Source organism: Notechis scutatus, chromosome 2, assembly GCF_049901735.1.
Source record: "Notechis scutatus isolate UNSWTSFEM ecotype Mainland chromosome 2, rNotScu1.2, whole genome shotgun sequence".
Lineage (NCBI taxonomy): Eukaryota > Metazoa > Chordata > Lepidosauria > Squamata > Elapidae > Notechis > Notechis scutatus.
The window spans coordinates 20662045-20680916 of NC_142010.1; the positions used below are offsets into that span (position 1 = coordinate 20662045).

Here is an 18872-nt window from a genome sequence, read left to right on the forward strand (position 1 = left end):
ATCCAGGAGATCAGATCAGTCGATCTGAAAGGAAATCAACGTTGATTTCCTTTGGAAAGAGCATCTAGGGCTGTGATGGCGAACCTATGGCACGTGTGCCACAGGTGGCATGCACAGCCATTTGTGCCAGCACGTGAGCCGCAGGCAAACTTACCCCACTTTGCATGCACGTGCCTCCAGCTGATTTTTTGCTGGTTTGAGGCCTTTTTCGGCCTCCCAGAGGCTTGAAAAAAAGCCTCTGCAGGCTTTGCAGGACGAATAATAGGCCCATTTTGTCACTTCCTGTATTTCCGGAAATACCAGAAGTGATGAAACGGGCGTAATATTCGGCCTGCAAAGCCTGCAGAGGCTTTTTTCAAGCCTCTGGGAGGCGGAAAATCAGCTCTGAGGCACAGTGCAAGTAAGGCGGTGGTGTGGGGGGATTGCGCGCTCATGCAGAGGGGCTGGGGGGGGGGCGCTGGCACGCGCGTGCGCAAGTGCATGTACAATTTTTGGCACAGGAGCCCAAAAAGATTAGCCACCACTGATCTAGGATGACTGAAGGCCTGAAGCCTAAAACATACCGAAGAATGGTTGCAGGAATTGGGTATGGCTAGTCTAGAGAAAAGAAGGACTAGGGGTGGACATGGTAGCAGCGTTTCAGTATTTGAGGGGTTGCCACAAAGAAGAGGGGTTCCACTTATTTTTCAAATCACCAGAAAGGAAGACAAGAAATAATGCATGGAAAGTAATTAAGGAGAGAAGCAACCTGGAATTAAGGAGATTTTTCCAAACTGAGAACATTTAACCAGTGGAACAGCTTGCCTTCAGAAGTTGTGGGTGTTTCATCACTGGAGGTTTTTAAGAAAAGACTGGACTCCTGTTTCAAATAGTATAGGGCAGTGAAAGCTAGCGTTTTCAGCACCGAGTGCACAAAGTACGTCTGCATGCGCGCAAAACCCCCAAATGCAATGTGTGCGCATCCCTGTGCATGCACCCCACCCTCCACACATGCATGCACACCCTCTGCGCATGTACCCCACCCCCATGCATCCCTGCACATGCATCCTGTCCCCGCGCATGTGCATGCATCTCCCAGATACGCTCTGCCCCCACACATGCACGGCAAAGGCCCCTCCTGGCCAGCAGGAGGCGCGCATACGTGCGGGGCAGAGCTGAGTTGGGGTGATGGCTCGTGTGCCCGCAGAGAGGGCTCTGCGTGCCACCTCTGACACGCGTGCCATAGGTTCGCCATCACGGTTATAGTATGACGTAATGATAGTGAGGGGAGTGGGGAGGGCTTCTTAGGCGTGGCGTGCATTGTGTAGAGCAGGGGTCCCCAACCACCGGTCCACGGACCGGTACCGGTCCGTGGAACAAATCCTACCGGGCCGCTGGTTTGCTGGGCGCTGCCATCTTGTTTTGATGAAAAAGTGCTTCCGGTGAGCTCACCGGAAGCACTTTTTCATCAAAACAAGATGGCGGCGCCCAGCTGATGCCGGTACCGGGCCGCGGCATAAAAAAGGTTGGGGACCACTGGTGTAGAGGATATAAAATGTATGGTTTGAATATTGGATTTTGCGCTTCATGATCTCAATCCACTCTGGGAAGGCCTGCCTTTGCAAATGCATTTTTAATAAACTTTCTATGTTTGTACATCAGAGTTGTCTGTCAAATTAGTGAGCATAAAATAAGATTTGGAATGTTTTTAAATCTCACACCCTCAAATACTGGAACACTGCTCTCGTGTTCCCCTTAGGGTCCTTCTTTCCTCCAGACTAGCCAAACCGAGTTCTTACAACCATTTTTTATTTTTGTCTCATGATTTTACCAATAGACTCACACACTTTTTTAGAATAGAGTAGAGTAGAGTAGAGTAGAGTAGAGTAGAGTAGAATAGAATAGAATAGAATAGAATAGAATAGAATAGAATAGAATAGAATAGAATAGAATAGAATAGAATAGAATAGAAATATTGGAATGGAATAGAATGGAATAGAACAACAGGACAGGACAGAATAGCATAGAATAGAAATATTGGAATGAAATAGAATAGAACAGAACAGAACAGCACAGCACAGCACAGCACAGCACAGAATAGAATAGAGTAGAATACAGTAGAGTAGAGTAGAATAGAATAGAATAGAATAGAATGTAATAGAATAGAATAGAATAGAATAGAATAGAATAGAATAGAATAGAATAGAATAGAATAGAATAGAATAGAATAGAATAGAAATATTGGAATGAAATGGAATGGAATAGAATAGAACAGGACAGGACAGGACAGAATAGCATAGAATAGAAATATTGGAATGAAATAGAATAGAACAGAACAGAACAGCACAGCACAGAATAGAATACAGTAGAGTAGAGTAGAGTAGAGTAGAGTAGAGTAGAGTAGAGTAGAGTAGAGTAGAGTAGAATAGAATAGAATAGAATAGAGTAGAAATATTGGAATGAAATGGAATGGAATAGAATAGAACAGGACAGGACAGGACAGAATAGCATAGAATAGAAATATTGGATTGAAATTAGAATAGAATAGAATTGAATTGAATTGTTTATTGGCCAAGTGTGATTGGACACACCAGGAATTTGTCTTGCTGCAAATGCTCTTAGTGCACATAAAAGAAAAGATACATTCATCAAGAATCAAGAATCATCAGGTACAACGCTTAATAATAGTCATAGGGTACAATAAGCAATCAAATCATAGAAAATAGAATAGAATGGAATGGAAAAGGGTATAGGACAGGACAGAATAGGAAATAGAATAGAATAGAAACAGGAATAGGAAATAAAATAGAATGGAATGGAATAGAATAGAAGGGAATAGGGAATAGAATAAAATAGGGAATAGAATAGAATAGAAATAGAATAGAAATGTAAATGGAATAGAATAGAATTCTTTTATTGGCCAAGTGTGATTGCACATACAAGGAATTTGTCTTGGTGCAAATACTCTCGGTGTACATAAAAGAAAAGATACATTCATCAAGAGTCAAGAATCGTAAGGTTCAATATATTTTCTTAGAGAGCAGGAATTCTCCCTTGTGATGAAATCATAACCGTACCTCTAACGGCCTTTGGAGGAGTGCAAAAAGAGGAAGAAACAAACTTTTAAAATTTGTAAAGGAATATTTATTGCCATTTCCTGTGGTAAACTTGTGATGTATTTGTGTTTGTGTTTATTGTGCCAGGAGTATAAAGGTGCGTCTATGTGAGAACGTGGGCAGGTAGTCCTCAACTTAACAGCAGTTCATTTAGTGACCAAAAGTTAACGGCTCTGAAAAAAAAGTGACTTATGGCCATTTTTCGCACTCATGATCCCCAGGGTCACGGGATCAGAATTCAGACGCTGGGCAAGTGACTCATATTTATGATGGCTGCCGTGTCCTGGGGCCACGCGATCCCCCTTTTGCACCTCCTGACCGGCAAAATCAACGGGAAAAGCCAGATTCATTTAACAGCCGGGGTTACTCACTGAACAATTGTAGTGATTCACTTAACAACTATGGAAGAAAGGTCGCAAGATAGGGGAAAATTCACTTAACAACCGTAGCGGCAGAAAATTTGGGCCACAAAACAGTGGACATAAGTCGAGGACTCCCTGGCTGAACTCAACTAGGAGGTCTGGGATTTTGTCAGCCTTGCAAAAACTGGGGAGCTGGACCTGCAACACCCCCAAAAAACCCACCAAGAAAACCCAATGAAAAAACAGTCCAAGGGAAGAAAAGACCATTTTAAAAAGAAACGTTATGGGAGAGCGCCCTGAGGACCATCTTCCACGCTGGCAGCCCCGAGGGATCCCTTTTGCCCACCGACCGCAAACGCAAAACTAGAGCGAGGCCCGATTTCGGGATCTGAAACTGAACGGATCGCGGACTGGGTGCAAATAAAACGGGACAGCGAGTCGCTCTCTTGGCGCAACTGGCGGGCGGGATCCACCAGGTGGCGCTAACCAGCGGGCAAGTGCTACGCTTTCCACCGCGAGGGATGGGCCCACCACTCAAGAGGCCCCTCTAGGCCCCTCTTTTTTCTCTTTAACCCTTCTATTGCCTGCAAAAGAATGCGCAGGCGCGAACCTGCTCTCTAACCCCCTAAGTGGGAAGAGGGCGTCCTTTCCCAGGTCGGTGGGGCGGTGACCTCGTAGATACTGGTGTGCGTGGGAGGAGCCTGACTCTGGGGACGCTAAGGCTTGTTACGTCCCCAGAAGAATGCGCAGGCGCAAACGTACTCCCCAACCCTTAGTGGCGAGAGCGGAGCTGCGAGAGGAAAGGCGGAGCGCGCGTTCTTCTCCAGGTGTGGTGGGTGGAGCTTTGGAATCCCTGGTCGAATGGGAGGAGCCTTTGGAGCTGGGATTGTACTTTAACCCTTTAGATTGCCTGCAGAAGAGTGCGCAGGCGCGAACCAGCTCTCCAACGGTGGAAGCAGAGCCGTTGCGAAGCGGGCGGAGCTTGGAATCCCGGGCGGGGTGGGAGGAGCCTGGAACGGGGGCCGCCGGAGGATCCCTTGCAACCCATTGAGGGTTCCAGGTGAGGTGATTCTTCTCCGGATCCTCCTTCCCCTCCTCCTCCTCTTTAAGGTTGGGGGTCTTTTAGATTTGGATGCTTTTATGCCCCCCCAAGAATAAAAGGCTGGGGGGAAGGGAGGAGAGCCAGGCAGAGCTCCGTCCGGTTCAGCTCAGGGTCGCCTTTCCCCCCTTGCAGAGCAGACCCCTAGGAGGCGGGGCCCTCTTGGCAGACGCCCCGCGGGGCTTCCAAAGCCCTTTCATCGCTGGCCTCCCTGGAAGGAGGAAGCGTCCAATGCCCCCCCCCCCAATGTGCAATCTTGGGACTGCTCCCCCTCTATCCCCCGCTCCACCCCATGACCCCCTTTCCCACCCTGGGGAGGGAGGGGTCCTGGCTGGCGAGTGGTGGTGGGGGGAGCCTGGCCTGCAGGAAGGAAGACAACCCGCACCCCCGCCAGAAGTGGCTGTCCATGGTTTTTCCTATCCAATGCCTTCGTTTTGGGGTGCTGGGAGTGCTGGAGAAAAACCCAGAGGATATTTTGGGGTGGGGTTGCTGGAGGAAAAAGTTATCTTCTATATTATTATTATTATTATTATTATTATTATTATTATTATTATTATTATTATTATTATTATTATTATTATTATTATTATTATTATTATTATTATATTATGTTATTATTTTTATATTATATTGTATTACATATTATGTTTTATATATGTGTGTGTATATGTATATGTATCTATAGCAATAGCACTTCAGGGAATTGTGGAAAGAGCTTTGCTCAGAATGGTCATCTTCTCATAAAAGGATCTACCCTCAGCAGAAACTATACAGCAATAGCAATTCCACTTATATACCACTTTACATTGCTTTTACAGCCGTCTCTAAGTGGTTTACAGAGTCGGCATATTGCCCCCAACAATCTGGGTCCTCATTTTACCCACCTCAGAAGGCTGAGTCAACCTTGAGCCTGGTGGGATTTGAACTGCCAAACTCTAGGCAGCTGGCTGCAGAAGTAGCTTGCAGTACTGTATGTATAATTATATGTATATGTGTGTATCTCTGTCCCTGCTCCCATTGGGCAACACCCCCCCCCATCTTTGGGCATGTGGACTCACCCTACGAAGGCATAGCCAGGCCTGTCCAAATACAGAGGAACTTGGTCTCAAGCAAAACAACAAATTATGATAGCTAGCTGTTAACCTCACCTCCTAGAGATAAACATTCCAGACTGGGTCAGGCACAGGAGGAAACAATAACAAGAGATAAGCTTCCTTTGACCAACATGATGGAGGTAAACACAGCAGAACTAATTATGGATGGGAGGCAGTTGAAAGGGCCTATCACACTTGCGAGGGCTAAATTGGTTAATGTTATATAAAGGCAAACATCTCTGTAATGGTAGCTTAATACTCTGACTATGTCAGCAGAGGCTGATGAAAGCTCAGTAAGTACATTAAATGTAATTTTAAGTTCTGGAGATTGCAGCATGTCAGTTTCTACTTTTACATACATACATAATTTTTAATTATTTGGTGTGTGCGTGTGTGTGTGTTCCAGCATAATTCTGGACCGCCTTGGGCAATTTCCAACCACACTTGGTACATAGATGACTTAACTCTCTGGAAACAAATACTGGGGGGGGGGGGTAAGACACCCCTAACACCCCCTGGGGGTGTGTGTATTCTTGTGTTCTCTTAAAATACAGCCTGTTGTGCCCTAAAATGGCTTCTACCGTACTGCCTTAAAATGGCTTCTACTGCACAGTGCTGTGGAGTTGCCATGGTAATGGCTTCAGAGTACTCCACAAGGGGGCTCTCTCTCCCTCTCCCCCCCCCTCTCTCCGGGGAAAATTCCAACATTAGAAATAACATTTGTTCTGGATTGTCACCGAAATCAGGGCTTTTCCTGTCTAATAGAGGATTAGAATAAATAAATAGCCGGGCAACGCCGGGTTATCAGCTACTTTGTAAATAAACAGTTCTGTTCTGTGCAAGCTCTTTCTCCCTTCTTTCCCCTCCTTGGCCCTGAGCTGAGGCATCTCCAGCTTGGAAGATCTGGGAATTATCTGCCCTTTGCAAAGTTACCTGGGTGTTGAAGTAAAGAAAGACTCTCCGGCACAATGGCTTTGTTTGCCATAAGAAATACAGGTAGTCCTCGAATTACAACCATTAGTTTAGTGACTGTTCATAGTTACAATAGCCCTGAAAAAAAGTGAATTGTGAACATTTTCCCCACTTACGACCATTGCAGCATCCCCACAGGAGGCACAGGAACTGCAAGTTTGATGATTTCGAAGAACTCCTGGAACAGGGTAGATTGGCGTTTTGTACGTCTCAGTGAAAGAGTGAGTTTTATTTCACCTCCTTTCCTCCCCGGGTAATGCTAGAGATGCTTTCTCTTTCTCTCTCTCTCTCTCTTTCTCTCTCTCTCCCCTCCCCCGCCCCCAAATAATCACTTGCTATGGCTGGGTTTGGCAGCGAAGTGCCCCCAGGGACAGCTTTCCTTGCCTGTCTCCAGGTGAGGCTGGAAGAACACCCCCCCCCCCAGCTTTTCCTCAGCTGCAGATCTGAGCCTCTCAATCCTGCCCCCCCTCCCCCGATCTGAAAGGAGCTCCCACTTTCTCCCCCTCCCTTTCCCCAATTAATCAATAAGGACAGCAGTCCTTCAGCAGGCAGATGCCTGCTGAGAAGCCCCTGGAGTGGTGGCCAAGGGGTGCTGCCCCTCAAGGAGAGCAAAGCCCCCTTTTTGCCTCTGCTTCTCCCAGCGGCAGTTGCCCCGAGGTCCCTCAGCTCACACACACACACACACACACACACACACACCACCCGCTCTTCTGTCTGTTTGGAAGGTGCCAGGTGGAGGAAGGCTTCCAGCCCAGAACGTTTTATTTTGTTATAATTAAGCATTTACATTTTTGTTATAATTAAATAAGTAAGTGTGTGTGTGTGTGTGTGTGTGTGTATTTGTTTTCTGAGGTTTTCGTGGGTATTTGTAAGCTCACATTACTCCGAGAAGCACAAAGCCGAAGACACAAGCCTGAAGATGATGAATGAGACTTCATCGAAACATCGCCTAGATACTTCCAATTTTACGTGGGAGAAAACCCGAATAACCAAAGATACACACACACACACATATAAAATTTATAATTAACAAAAAATTATATTAAATATATTAGCTTTTTTTAAAAATTGTATTAGTGGTCCTCGGGATTTAAAAGTATGAGTTTGGTGGTCCCTGAGATCCAAAAAATTGGCGACCCCTGTTTTAGGACAAGGACAACCTACAGAGGCAGCTCTCTCTTTTTCTCACTTTTTCTTTCCTTGTGTTCCCTTTCCTTAGCTTGAAAACTGAAAACATTTTTATTTTTGTCTGGAAGGATTCTTATCGTTGGAGGCTCAAAGTCCCACATCTCCCAAAATGGCTCATGGTGCCTCTTCTTGCCATTCTGCTCCTTTGACTGAAAGTCCTTTTGCAAATGCAGGACAGACTTTGGACGGGTGTGAACCAGCCTCTCGGTACACCCCAAAAACTGCCTCACGAGACCCAGAAGGAAATGGATCCCGTGTTGCCTTGCATGCGTCTACTGAGAGGTTCTGGAGAAGAACGAGGAAGGACAACATCCTGGAAGGAAGAACCGCCAGATGGGCTGGAAGACATCAACTTTGCCAGGAGTACTACGAAGAAACTGAGGCACCCCGAGAACTTTGCAGTCGGTTATACCGTCTTTATCATCGATGGCTGAAGCCAGAGAAACACACAAAAACTCAGATGTTGGACTTGGTGGTCCTGGAGCAGTTCCTGGCCATCCTGCCCCCAGAGATGGAGAGGTGGGTGCGGGAGTGTGGAGCAGAGACCAGTTCCCAGGCGGTGGCCCTCGCGGAAGGCTTCCTCCTGAGCCAGGCGGAGGAGAAGAAGCTGGCAGAAATGCAGGTGAGACAAAAAAATCATTGTGTAGCTAATCCTTGACTTAGCAACAGTTCACTTAGTGACCATCCAAAGTTACAACAGCATTGAAAAAAATGACTTACGACCGTTATGAAGGTTGACTCAGCCTTCCATCCTTCTGAGACCGGTCAAATGAGGACCCATATTGTTGAGGGGCAAGATGCTGACTCTGTAAACCACTTAGAGAGGGCTGTAAAAGTCCTGTGAAGAGGTATATACTGTATTTTTTTGCACTATAAGATGCTCCGGAACGTAAGACGCACCTAGATTTTGGGGAGGAAATCAAGAAAAACAAATGCAGCCACTGATCAGTTGTTCTAGGCAGCAGGGATTGTCTCCACCGTTCGCTCCTGCCTGGAACAGCTGATTGGTGGTATTTCGGGAGGCTGATCCAACTGCCAATCAGCTCCAAGGTCCCTGACGGGGTTGAGAGGTATCGATAGAGAATGCAGCTGTTGCACCAAACCCTCCCCTTCTCCCCCCTCCCCCCGGCAGTATTAGCTCCGTAAGACGCATGGGCATTTCCACCCACTTTTTTGGAGGGGGAAGTGTATTTTTTTTTTAAAAAAAGAATTTTTTATTTTGACAACAAACAGACAAACACAAACACAAAACATCAAATAAAACCATCTTTCCATTGCACAGTGTGTGTCGGTTGCTACATATCTCTTGTGCACAATATTAACAATCTTTCTCTCCTAACCTTAAATTAAAATTCATATTATGTAAATTTGTATTTTATAATATTATTTTTCTTCTTGCTCTAATTGTCAATGTCAGTCTACTCATTACTGCACATTCCATTATTATTTTTTTATCACCTCTTCTATCGAGGTTTTTTTCACTTTTCCAATTTTGAGCAAAGACAATTCTAGCTGCTGTTAAAAATATTAATAATCAAATATGACAATTCTCTACTGTATCCTTCTGGCAAGATACCCAATAAAAAGATCTCTGGCTTCAAGTCTATATGTTGAAGTGTGTCTTAGAGAGCAAAAAAATACGGTAAGTCTAAGCTCTCTTGCAGGAGTGTCAAACTCAATTTCATTGAGGGCCGCCTCAGGGCTATGGTTGACCTTGGGGGTGGGGAAGGGGGTGACTGGGTGGATGTGGCCAACTGGGTAGGCAGGGATAGCTGAGTGTGGCTGACTGGGTGGGTGTGGCCAGCTTGACCCCACTCCCCAAACTGCTGGCATGTTTCCTCTTCCCATTGGGAAGGCTGGTCTGAAGCGATGCAGGACGGCCCCTTACATTTTCCAGGACGGCCCTGCGAGCTGGATCCGACCACATCGCACAGATTGGGAGCTTCCTAACCTCAAAGGAGCCTCGGGGAGGGGGGGTGGCTTTTTGCTCCCCTAAAGCTCTTCGGAGGCTCAGGAAGGAAAAAAATAGAGCATGGGAAGGGTGCGCAGCACCACTCCAAGCTCCATTTTGAGAGCTTCCTAGCCTCAAAGAAGCCTCTGGGGAGGCGTTTTTGTTCCCCTAAGCCTCCTCTGGGGCTCTGGAAGGCAAAAAAATGGAGAGGGGGCTAAGCTCCTCCCTTCATTTTTTGCTTTCCTGGGCCTCAGCAAGGGGAATCCCGGCACAGCTGATCTATACACAGCTGTTTGTCGGGAGGGGGAGAAAAAAGAAATACCTTAGGCGAATGTCAAGTGGCGGGTAAGTGAGCATTGTGCGGGAGGGCAACCAGATCATGAGCGTGACCAGCCAGAACTTACTACCGGTTCGACGACCCACACCAAATTCTTGCTACCGGTTCGCCTGATCCGGTGCGAACCGGTTGAATACCACCACTGGAGTGGGGGAAAACAAGGCATTCCTGAAATGCCTAGATAATCACTTTGGCAGCCCAAAGTTGTCAGAGCATAAGAAGGTTATTGGAGAGCATGATGGATGACTCTTGGAGATGGATGTGTCCCATTGGAGAAGTCACATCCAGGGGGTGGGGGAAAGACCAGGATCAAGGGGGAAATGTATGATGTAATTCAGTATCGGCTACACCCAGCCACGCGCCAACATGGCCACTCCTAATAAACTAATTTACTTTTCCCTGAGATGTGGATAGAGAATTTTGGTTTGAATGAGGGTGGATTTGTTGGAGCCCTGACAGTAACTCTGGGAACCAATAAGATTTTTCTTATAATTACTAAAAATCCTTCCATCGTTGAGTTTATTCTTAGTGGCCCTTCCTACTGATTTCCCAGGGTAGAAATCCTTGACTTACAACCTTTCGTTTAGTGATCGTTCATAGCTATAACAGCACGCTGGGGAAAAGTGACTTGATCATTTTTCACACTTACGACCATTGTTGCATTGCCAGGTCAGGTGATCAAAATTCAGATGCTCGGTCACTGGCTCCAATTTATGACGGTTATGGTGTCCTAGGATTCTGTCATCTCTTTTCGCGAACTTCCGACAAGCCAAGTTCAGTGGGGAAGCCAGATTCATTTAACAAACAGATCACTAAGTTAACAACTGCAGTGATTCACTTAACAACTCTGGCGAGAAACATCGTGAAATGGAGCAAAACTCACTTAGCGGACATCTCGATTAGCCATGGGAATTTTGAGCTCAATTGTCATTGTAAGTCACGGACAACTACTTAATACCACTTTATAATGCCTTGGAAAAGCCACACTTGGTATACGACATCCAGTTTTGATCGCCGTGAGGTAGAAAGAGTGCCAAGAAGAGCAACAAAGACGATTAGGGGACGGAAGGCTGAAACATATAGAAAATGCTTGCAGGAACTGGGTATGTCTTGTCTAGTGAAGAGAAGGAATTAGGGGAGACATGGTAGCAGTGTTCCAATATCTCACGGGCTGCCGCAAAGAAGAGGGAGTCAGGCTATTCTCCAAAGCACCCGAGGGTAGGACAAGAAGCAATGCGTGGAAACAAATCAAGGAGAGAAGCAACTTAGAACTAAGGAGAAATTTCCTGACAATGAAAACAATTAACCAGAGGGAAAACTTGCCTCTGGAATTTGTGAATGCTCCAACACTGGAAGTTTTTAAGGAGAGGTTTTATAACCGTTTGTCTGAAATGGTGCACGGTTTCCTGCCTGAGCAGGGGTTGGACTCCAAGGTCCCTTCCAATGTTGTTCTATTCTACCTATATGTGAGAAGCCCTCTCTTTTTAGAGAGAACCTGGTTGTAGTAGACCTTAAAATCCTCTTCCCTCTTTTTCTTTGGACAGGTTCAGGATCCCTTCATGGAAGTGGGTGCAAAAAAGCCCAGAGCACAGAGAGACGTGGCATCTCCCTCTCAGGAACTGGCCTTTGGAGGGATCTCCCAAGAGGATCCAGCTCAGATCACATCCGAAGGTAATAAATTAGGTTCTTCACTTGTTAAATGTTGATATTGCTGTACTCCACAAGGAACCCTAACAGGGTGCAACTGAAAAGAAACATATGTTATTCATTGAATGAACACGTTGGTTCAGCTTGTAAGCTTAGTCCAATGTTTCTCCAGGGTCCCAATAAGCAAATCCTTAACCAACAAAGGCACCTTTGAGCTGCTAGCATTCCCAGGCAGAGATGCCCCCTTTCAAGGCATGTAACATCATCTCTCCCAATGAGACATTGAGCACCCTGATCCAGCCAATCAACTCCCACCAAACTCCCAAATAGCAACAGCAATAGCACTTGGACTTATATACCGCTTTATAGTGCTTTACAGCCCCCTCTAAGCGGTTTACAGAGTCAGCCAATTGCCCCCAACAATCTGGGTCCTCATTTTACCCACCTCGGAAGGATGGATGGCTGAGTCAACCTTGAGCCGGTGAGGATCGAACTCCTGGCTGCGGGCAGAGTTAGTCTGGAAAAAAAATTGAACCACCACGCCACCAAATGAATTGGATAAGGCAGGATTGTAAGTCCCGTCTAATGGAAATCGTACTGTTCAGCACCTGCCCACTTCCTTGAAGTCCTGGGAAAATCCTCACCAGCTCAAGGTTCACTCAGCCTTCCATCCTTTAGAGGTCGGTAAAATGAGGAGCCAGGATCGAACTCTTGGCTGTGGGCAGAGTTAGCCTGCAATAATTTCTAACCACCACGCCACCACAGCTCCAAATATAAGGCAAGAGTATAAGTCCCGTCTAATGGAAATCGTACTGTTCCTCAGCTGCCCAATTCCTTGATGTCCTGGGAAAAAAGTGAATGCAAGATACAACCTTAAAATCTCTATTTCAGTAGACTCTTAAGTCCAGACTTAAGGAACCTTAATTCTTCATATCTTCACGGGCCTTTCGTGAATTAACAGGAGCCCTTCTCTCTCATGAAGAGTAAAGTACCTCCAAGCCTAACTCTTTAGCCTCTCTATTTCACTCCTCACCACCTGTTACTCAGTTAATCAGAGAGGTTGGGCCTCTGGCCACAGTCTCGCATCCCCAGATCAGTGTATGCATCTTTATTGCGATGGTGGCGCAGTGGTTAGAATGCAGTATTGCAGGCTAATTCTGCCAACTGTCCGCAGTTCAATCCTGAGCAGCTCAAGGTTGACTCAGCCTTCCACCCTTCCGAGGTGCGTAAAATGAGGACCCAGGTTGTTGGGGGCAAAGTTGTTGACTCTCTAAACCACTTAGAGAGGGCTGTTAAAGCACTATGAAGCAGTAGATAAGTATTAAGTGCTATTGGTAGTGCTATTGCTAACACCACAGTTGCACCCTACATTTCTAAGCAAGACAGTTGTTAAGCGAGTTTTGCCCCATTTTATGACTTTCCTTGCCACCGTTGTTAAGTGTCCATGGGAAACGCTCAGTCATCCAGGTAATAGTTGTCCCAAAATTGCGGCTGCCTCTTGAAAAAGCAACTTTGCGACAGTTGGGAAGTGAATTACTGCCGTTCTTAAGTTGGCAACATGGTTGTTAAGGGGATCTGGCTTCCCCGTTGGCTTTGCTTGTTGGAAAGTTGCATGATCTCAGGACACTGTTGAATGTCATAAATACATGGCAGTTTCCCAGCATCTGAATTTCGGTCACATTTTTATTTATTTATTTATTTATTTATTTATTTTTGTCAATTGCTTACAAGATAATAGGTATAAGTAAAAGCATAGTTATGAATACACGGATATATATAAAAAAAATTAAAAAAATAAAAGAAACAATAGGACAGGGACGGTAGGCATGTTGGTGCATTTATGCACGCCCCCTACAGACCTCTTAGAAAAAGGGGTGAGGTCAATAGTAGACAGTCTAAGGTTAATGACCATGGGGTACTGCAACGGTCACAAGTGTGAAAAATGGCCATTATTTTTACCTGCTGTTGAACTTCAAACACTAAAAGTACAGGTTTTCCTTGTTCTCATTCCTCCTGGATCCTATGTGGATACAGATTACACCCAGGTCATTATTTTTTACTATCCCTCTGGTGTTCCCTATCGGCCCCCTCCCCAATATGGAACTTGGAATTAATATTTTTGACCTTGGGTCATTTATACCATGTACAGCTCTACTGTCAGGATTCCGGCAATTGCCCCAATTAAATCCTGATTCTAGAGCCAAACTTCCAAAACTTCAAAAAGACTTATTGGGAGTTTAAATGTCCAGCACTGCCTGGGTGTAGCCAACTCTGAGACACATCATTCACTGTCACCCTTGACCCTGGTTTCCCCCCTGCCCCCCGGGTGTATCATAATTCATATTCTCCAATGGGACACATCCATAGCACATAATTCATTGTCACTCTTAACCCTGGTTTCCGTCCCCCCCGCCAGTCACCTAGTTACTATCTTTGAAAACTATTCATGAACTACACTTTCGGTTTCCAAGCTTCCACACTGCTCCGCCCTCCCTTTCTGTTGGCAACTCTCAAAAGATCATAGAAATATTTTATGAGTTGCCATCTACCTAGCTTCCCATGATGTTCAATGTGCAACATAAAACTGTTGGGGAAGATTATTGGGGGCAAGATGCTGACTCTTTAACCCACTTAGCGAGGGCTGTAAAACACTATGAAATGGTACATAAGTCTAGGTGCTATTGATATTACTTACTTGAAGTCTCACTGATGTGGAAAAAATGCTCCTTTTATTTATTTATTTTTTTTGTATAATTTTGCTTGAGAATGCAGCAGGAATGTTTTCAAAATGCCTTCCTCCATTTTTGTCTTATCAGGGAATGGAGCAACCCTGAAGATTATTGAAAAAACGCCTCTGCTTTATGGTGGAACTGAAACTGCTGTGGTCATTCCAACTCAGGTAGGAGGGATCAAGCTCACGTAAAGTGTTAGTACCACTTTATAATGCCTTGGTAAGACCTACAACTTGGAATATTGAATCCAGTTTTGATCACTGCAATATAAAAAAAGATGTTGAGAGTCTGGAAAGAGTGCAGAGAAGAGCAATGAAGATGATTAGGGAACTGGAGGCTAAAACATATAAAGAACGGTTGCAGAAATTCGGTGTCTAGTTTAATGAAAAGAAAAACTAGGGGGTGACATGATATCCATGTTCCAATATTTCAGGGGCTGTCACAAAAAAGAGGGGGTCAGGCTATTCTCCACAGCACCTGAGGGCAGGACAAGACGCAAAGAATGGAAGTTAATCAAGGAGAGAAGCAATCTAGAACTAAGGAGGAATTTCCTTAACACTGAGGAAAATTAACTAGTGGAATAGCTTTTCTTTAGATTTTATAGGAGCTCCATCGCTAGAGGTTTTTAAGAAGAGACTGGACAACCATTTCTCTGAAATGGTAAAGGGCCTCCTGCATGAATTCGGAGCTATAATTATTTATTTGTATTTATTTATCAAGCTTAGATACCACCCATCTCACTCAGAGTGACCTTTGGCGATTTTCAGATGGTACAGGTAATCTTCAACCTACAACCTCAACTTGGAACTTTACATTAAGAGGGATGGGTTTTTCTTTTTTTTTTACATTTCAGAATCGTATGTCATTTGAAGATATAGCTGTATTCTTTTCGGAAGAGGAGTGGGCCCTGCTGAATCCAGACCAAAAATTGCTGTACAGGGAGATCATGTTGGAAAATGCAACGAACGTGACCTGCCTAGGTAAGAGTTCTTTTTCTACTTTTCTGGTCAGACATAATCAGCTTACCCGTTTCTGAGAAAATGGTGGTTTGTTCCTTTCCTACAGTGAATGCCCTTAACAGCATTGAGACCCTCACCAGATCAAGCAGGCAGAGCTAAAACTCTTCATGCTGTTTCTTCTCAATAGAAGGGAGCAAACACACACACACACACCCCTTATTGAGTTTCTCTTTTGGGTAGGGAGTGCCTTCCATTTTTCTGGAATTCAGCAACCCTAATAGGCCCAAATTTCATGCATCGCATGAAGTGTTAATACCACTTTATAATGCCTTGATAAGGCCACACATAAAATACTGCATCCAGTTTTGATCACCACGATATCAAATAATCTTGAGGCTCTAGAAAGATTGCAGAGAAGAGCAACAAAGATGGTTAGGGGACTGGAGGCTAAAACATGCTGGAATTAGATATGTCTAAGTTTAATGAAAAGAAAGACTAGGGCTGACATGATAGTAATGTTCCAATATTTGAAGGTTTGCCACAAAGAAGAGGGAGTCAAGCTCAGAGGGAGCTGTTGCCGGTTCGCACCGGTTCAAGCGAACTGGTTGGTTATAAGATTCAGCGCAGTTCGGTGAACTGGCAAGTTCCACCACTGGCTGGCCCCTCCCGCTCATTTGACCTTGAGCCGGTCAGAATCGAACTACTGGCAGTCAACAGAATTAGCCTGCAATACTGCATTCTAACCATTGTGCCACCATGGCTCATAAGTTCAGAATTACATGTAATGTTCAAATATAGGATGTGACAATGGAGCATGATCCCTGAGGGTACCTTACCTTGGGGCTAGAGCATCTCATGAAACTCACCTCTTTGTTTCTTCTTTTTGTCTCAATCAGGTGAATGGTGGGAGAAAGAGGACTCTAAGAAGGAGATGGTAGAGAACTTGCCAATAGTCAAAAATGAAATTGGAGAAAGGATGTTCCAATGTCAACAAGGAGTCAGAAGTCCTGAGGAAAACCAGCTAAACGGAGAGCCAGAGAAAGCCCTCGCTTTTCATCATGCAGATAACAATGTGCTCCTGGCTGAAAAAAATCACCAAGAAACCAGAATATGTCCAGCGTGTGGAAAAATATTAAAGGAGGAATCAGGATTGTGTGGAAATTGCAGAAGGCATCCTGTCGAGGCACAACCTGAAAATAGGGAATGGGCCTTTCCTCTTATTTTAAATCAAAATATATTGTTTGGGGAAAAATTATATAAAGGTGTGGAATGTGATGAGAGCTTCAGCCAGAGTAGCCATCTAAGTAACCATCAAAAGATTCAGGTCTGCGGGAATCCATATCAATGCATGGATTGCGGAAAGAGTTTCCATCAGAAAAGTCAGCTTTTGACTCATGAAAGGATCCACCGAGGAGAGAAACCCTATCAATGCGTGGAGTGTGGGAAGAGCTTCAGTCAGAGCCGTTACCTGAGTTCCCACAGGAGAAGCCACAGAGGGGAGAAACCCTATCAATGTACGGAGTGCGGGAAGCGCTTCTGTCGCAAAAGCCGGCTTACTTCCCATCAGAGGATCCACACAGGGGAGAAACCGTATCAGTGCCTAGAGTGCGGAAAGAGCTTCAGTGATGCAAGTTACCTCACTTCCCATAAAAGGATACACACTGGACAGAAGCCATACCAATGTCTGGAGTGCGGGAAGAGTTTTAGCATCAGTAGTTCCCTTACATACCATAAAAGGACCCACACGGGGGAAAAGCCATACAAATGTACGGACTGTGGAAAGAGCTTCGCTGTAAGCAGTTCCCTTAGTTCTCATAAAAGGATCCACACGGGGGAGAAACCGTACCACTGTGTGGAATGTGGAAAGAGCTTTAGAAAGAGTTGTTCTGTAACTTCCCACAGAAAGATCCACACAGGAGAAACTATATGAGTGCACGGACTGTGGAAAGAATTTCAGAGACCCCAGTTCTGAGGTTATGATCCTTGTACAGAAATCCTGTTTATTGGCCAAGTGCGATTGGACACAAAAGGAATTTGTCTTTTTTCACACAAGGAAATGTCATGGAAGTGGATCGTGGGCTGAAATGAACTGGTATGGCTGAAGGAAGGAAAACGAGGAATTATCGCACCGTACCCCTCTATCAGGGAGATGGGCACTTAAGAAATTAGATAGATGGATATATCTTTCCATTTCATTTTATAAGATTTAAGATGGTGGATGAGATCAACTGAAAGTTCTTGGAAGAGTTACAACTAATTGAGTCTGTCGTTTGTCCCTCATGAATTGTCTGGTTTGGCATGGCAACCAAACAGGACAGGTACAGACTTCAACGGACAGTTAGGATTGCAGAAAAACATCGCAACCAGCCTGCCTTCCATTGAGGATCTGTATGCTGCATGAACCAGAAAGAGAGCTGAAAAAGTACTTATAGGGGCCTCACAACCTGGACATAATCAATTTCATCTTCACCCCTCAGAATGCTGCTATAGGGCTTTGCATACCAAAACAACCAGATAGTTTTCTCCTTCCTCCCCCAGGCCATCACACTTCATTTCCACAGCACTGTCTTTTTTCATTTTTCTCATCTTTCCAATTATCTTCTCCTATTGGTGTCCTACAATTTATCAGTTGTTTGTAACTTATGATTAATGATTGTAAGTTTGATTTGTGATCTATGACCTATTCATTGCTTTTTATATGTACTGTGAGCTTATGCACCAGAGACAGTTCTGTTCTGTTCTACTCTATTCTACTCTACTCCCATTCCTATTCCCATTCCCAGTATCCTGTCCCAGAGGTTGGCAATCTTAAACATAAAGGTTCTAACTGGAAGCCCTATATTCAATTCTGGAGCCAACCGGAAGTCCAGTTCTCCCTCCATAGAAAGTCATCCTACTGTGGTCTCCTTTTTCCTCTGCCGACTGGAAATCTGGTTCCCCCACTATAGAGTCTCTTCCTAGCACCGCATCCTTTTTCCTCTACCTGTCCTAACTGAAAGCCCTATCAATTGTGGAGCTAACCGGAAAGCCCACCTCTTGCTGTAGAGTCTCATCCTGGCATGCTGCTCCCTCCCTAACCGGAAGTTCCTCTCAAAATTGTGGTGCGGATCAGCAACAGGGAGCCACAGTAGAGGGATGAAAGAGCCACATTCGACTCCAGAGCTGCGGGTTGCCTACCTTTATTCTGTCCTGTCCTATCCTCCACAATTGTGGAGCTAACCGGAAAGCCCACCTCTTGCTGTAGAGTCTCATCCTGGCATGCTGCTCCCTCCCTAACCGGAAGTTCCTCTCAAAATTGTGGTGCGGATCAGCAACAGGGAGCCACAGTAGAGGGATGAAAGAGCCACATTCGACTCCAGAGCTGCGGGTTGCCTACCTTTATTCTGTCCTGTCCTATCCTACCCATTATTCTGTCCTGTCCTATCCTACCTTATCA

At 45.1% G+C, this 18872-nt stretch overlaps 1 protein-coding gene across 4 annotated transcripts; it reads left to right on the forward strand.

Moving 5' to 3' along the window:
* The first annotated feature begins 4129 nt into the window (after positions 1 to 4129).
* LOC113429887 (zinc finger protein 197-like) lies at positions 4130 to 18106 on the forward strand. Of its 4 annotated transcripts, XM_087953661.1 has the most exons (7): positions 6500 to 6646; positions 6750 to 6843; positions 7842 to 8432; positions 11643 to 11769; positions 14562 to 14644; positions 15331 to 15457; positions 16333 to 18106. In XM_087953661.1, the coding sequence occupies exons 3-7, from the start codon at positions 7920 to 7922 to the stop codon at positions 17364 to 17366; spliced, it is 1884 nt and encodes a 627-aa protein (XP_087809787.1). In that variant the 5' UTR covers positions 6500 to 6646; positions 6750 to 6843; positions 7842 to 7919; the 3' UTR covers positions 17367 to 18106. The 4 variants fall into 4 exon arrangements, with proteins under 4 accessions (XP_087809788.1, XP_087809789.1, XP_087809787.1 ...); XM_087953662.1 differs by lacking the exons at positions 6500 to 6646; positions 6750 to 6843 and adding an exon at positions 4130 to 4517; XM_087953663.1 differs by lacking the exons at positions 6500 to 6646; positions 6750 to 6843 and adding an exon at positions 4130 to 4517 and having other exon boundaries at positions 7879 to 8432.
* Positions 18107 to 18872: the final 766 nt, after the last annotated feature.

Excerpts from the sequence above, each read along its gene's own strand:
- LOC113429887 (XM_087953660.1), top strand. The coding sequence starts at position 6,619 with ATGGCTTTGTTTGCCATAAGAAATACAG. Across the intron at positions 6,647-7,878 it reads GTTTGCCATAAGAAATACAG|GATTCTTATCGTTGGAGGCT; the intron begins GTAGTCCTCGAA and ends TTTGTCTGGAAG. Across the intron at positions 8,433-11,642 it reads AGAAGCTGGCAGAAATGCAG|GTTCAGGATCCCTTCATGGA; the intron begins GTGAGACAAAAA and ends TTCTTTGGACAG.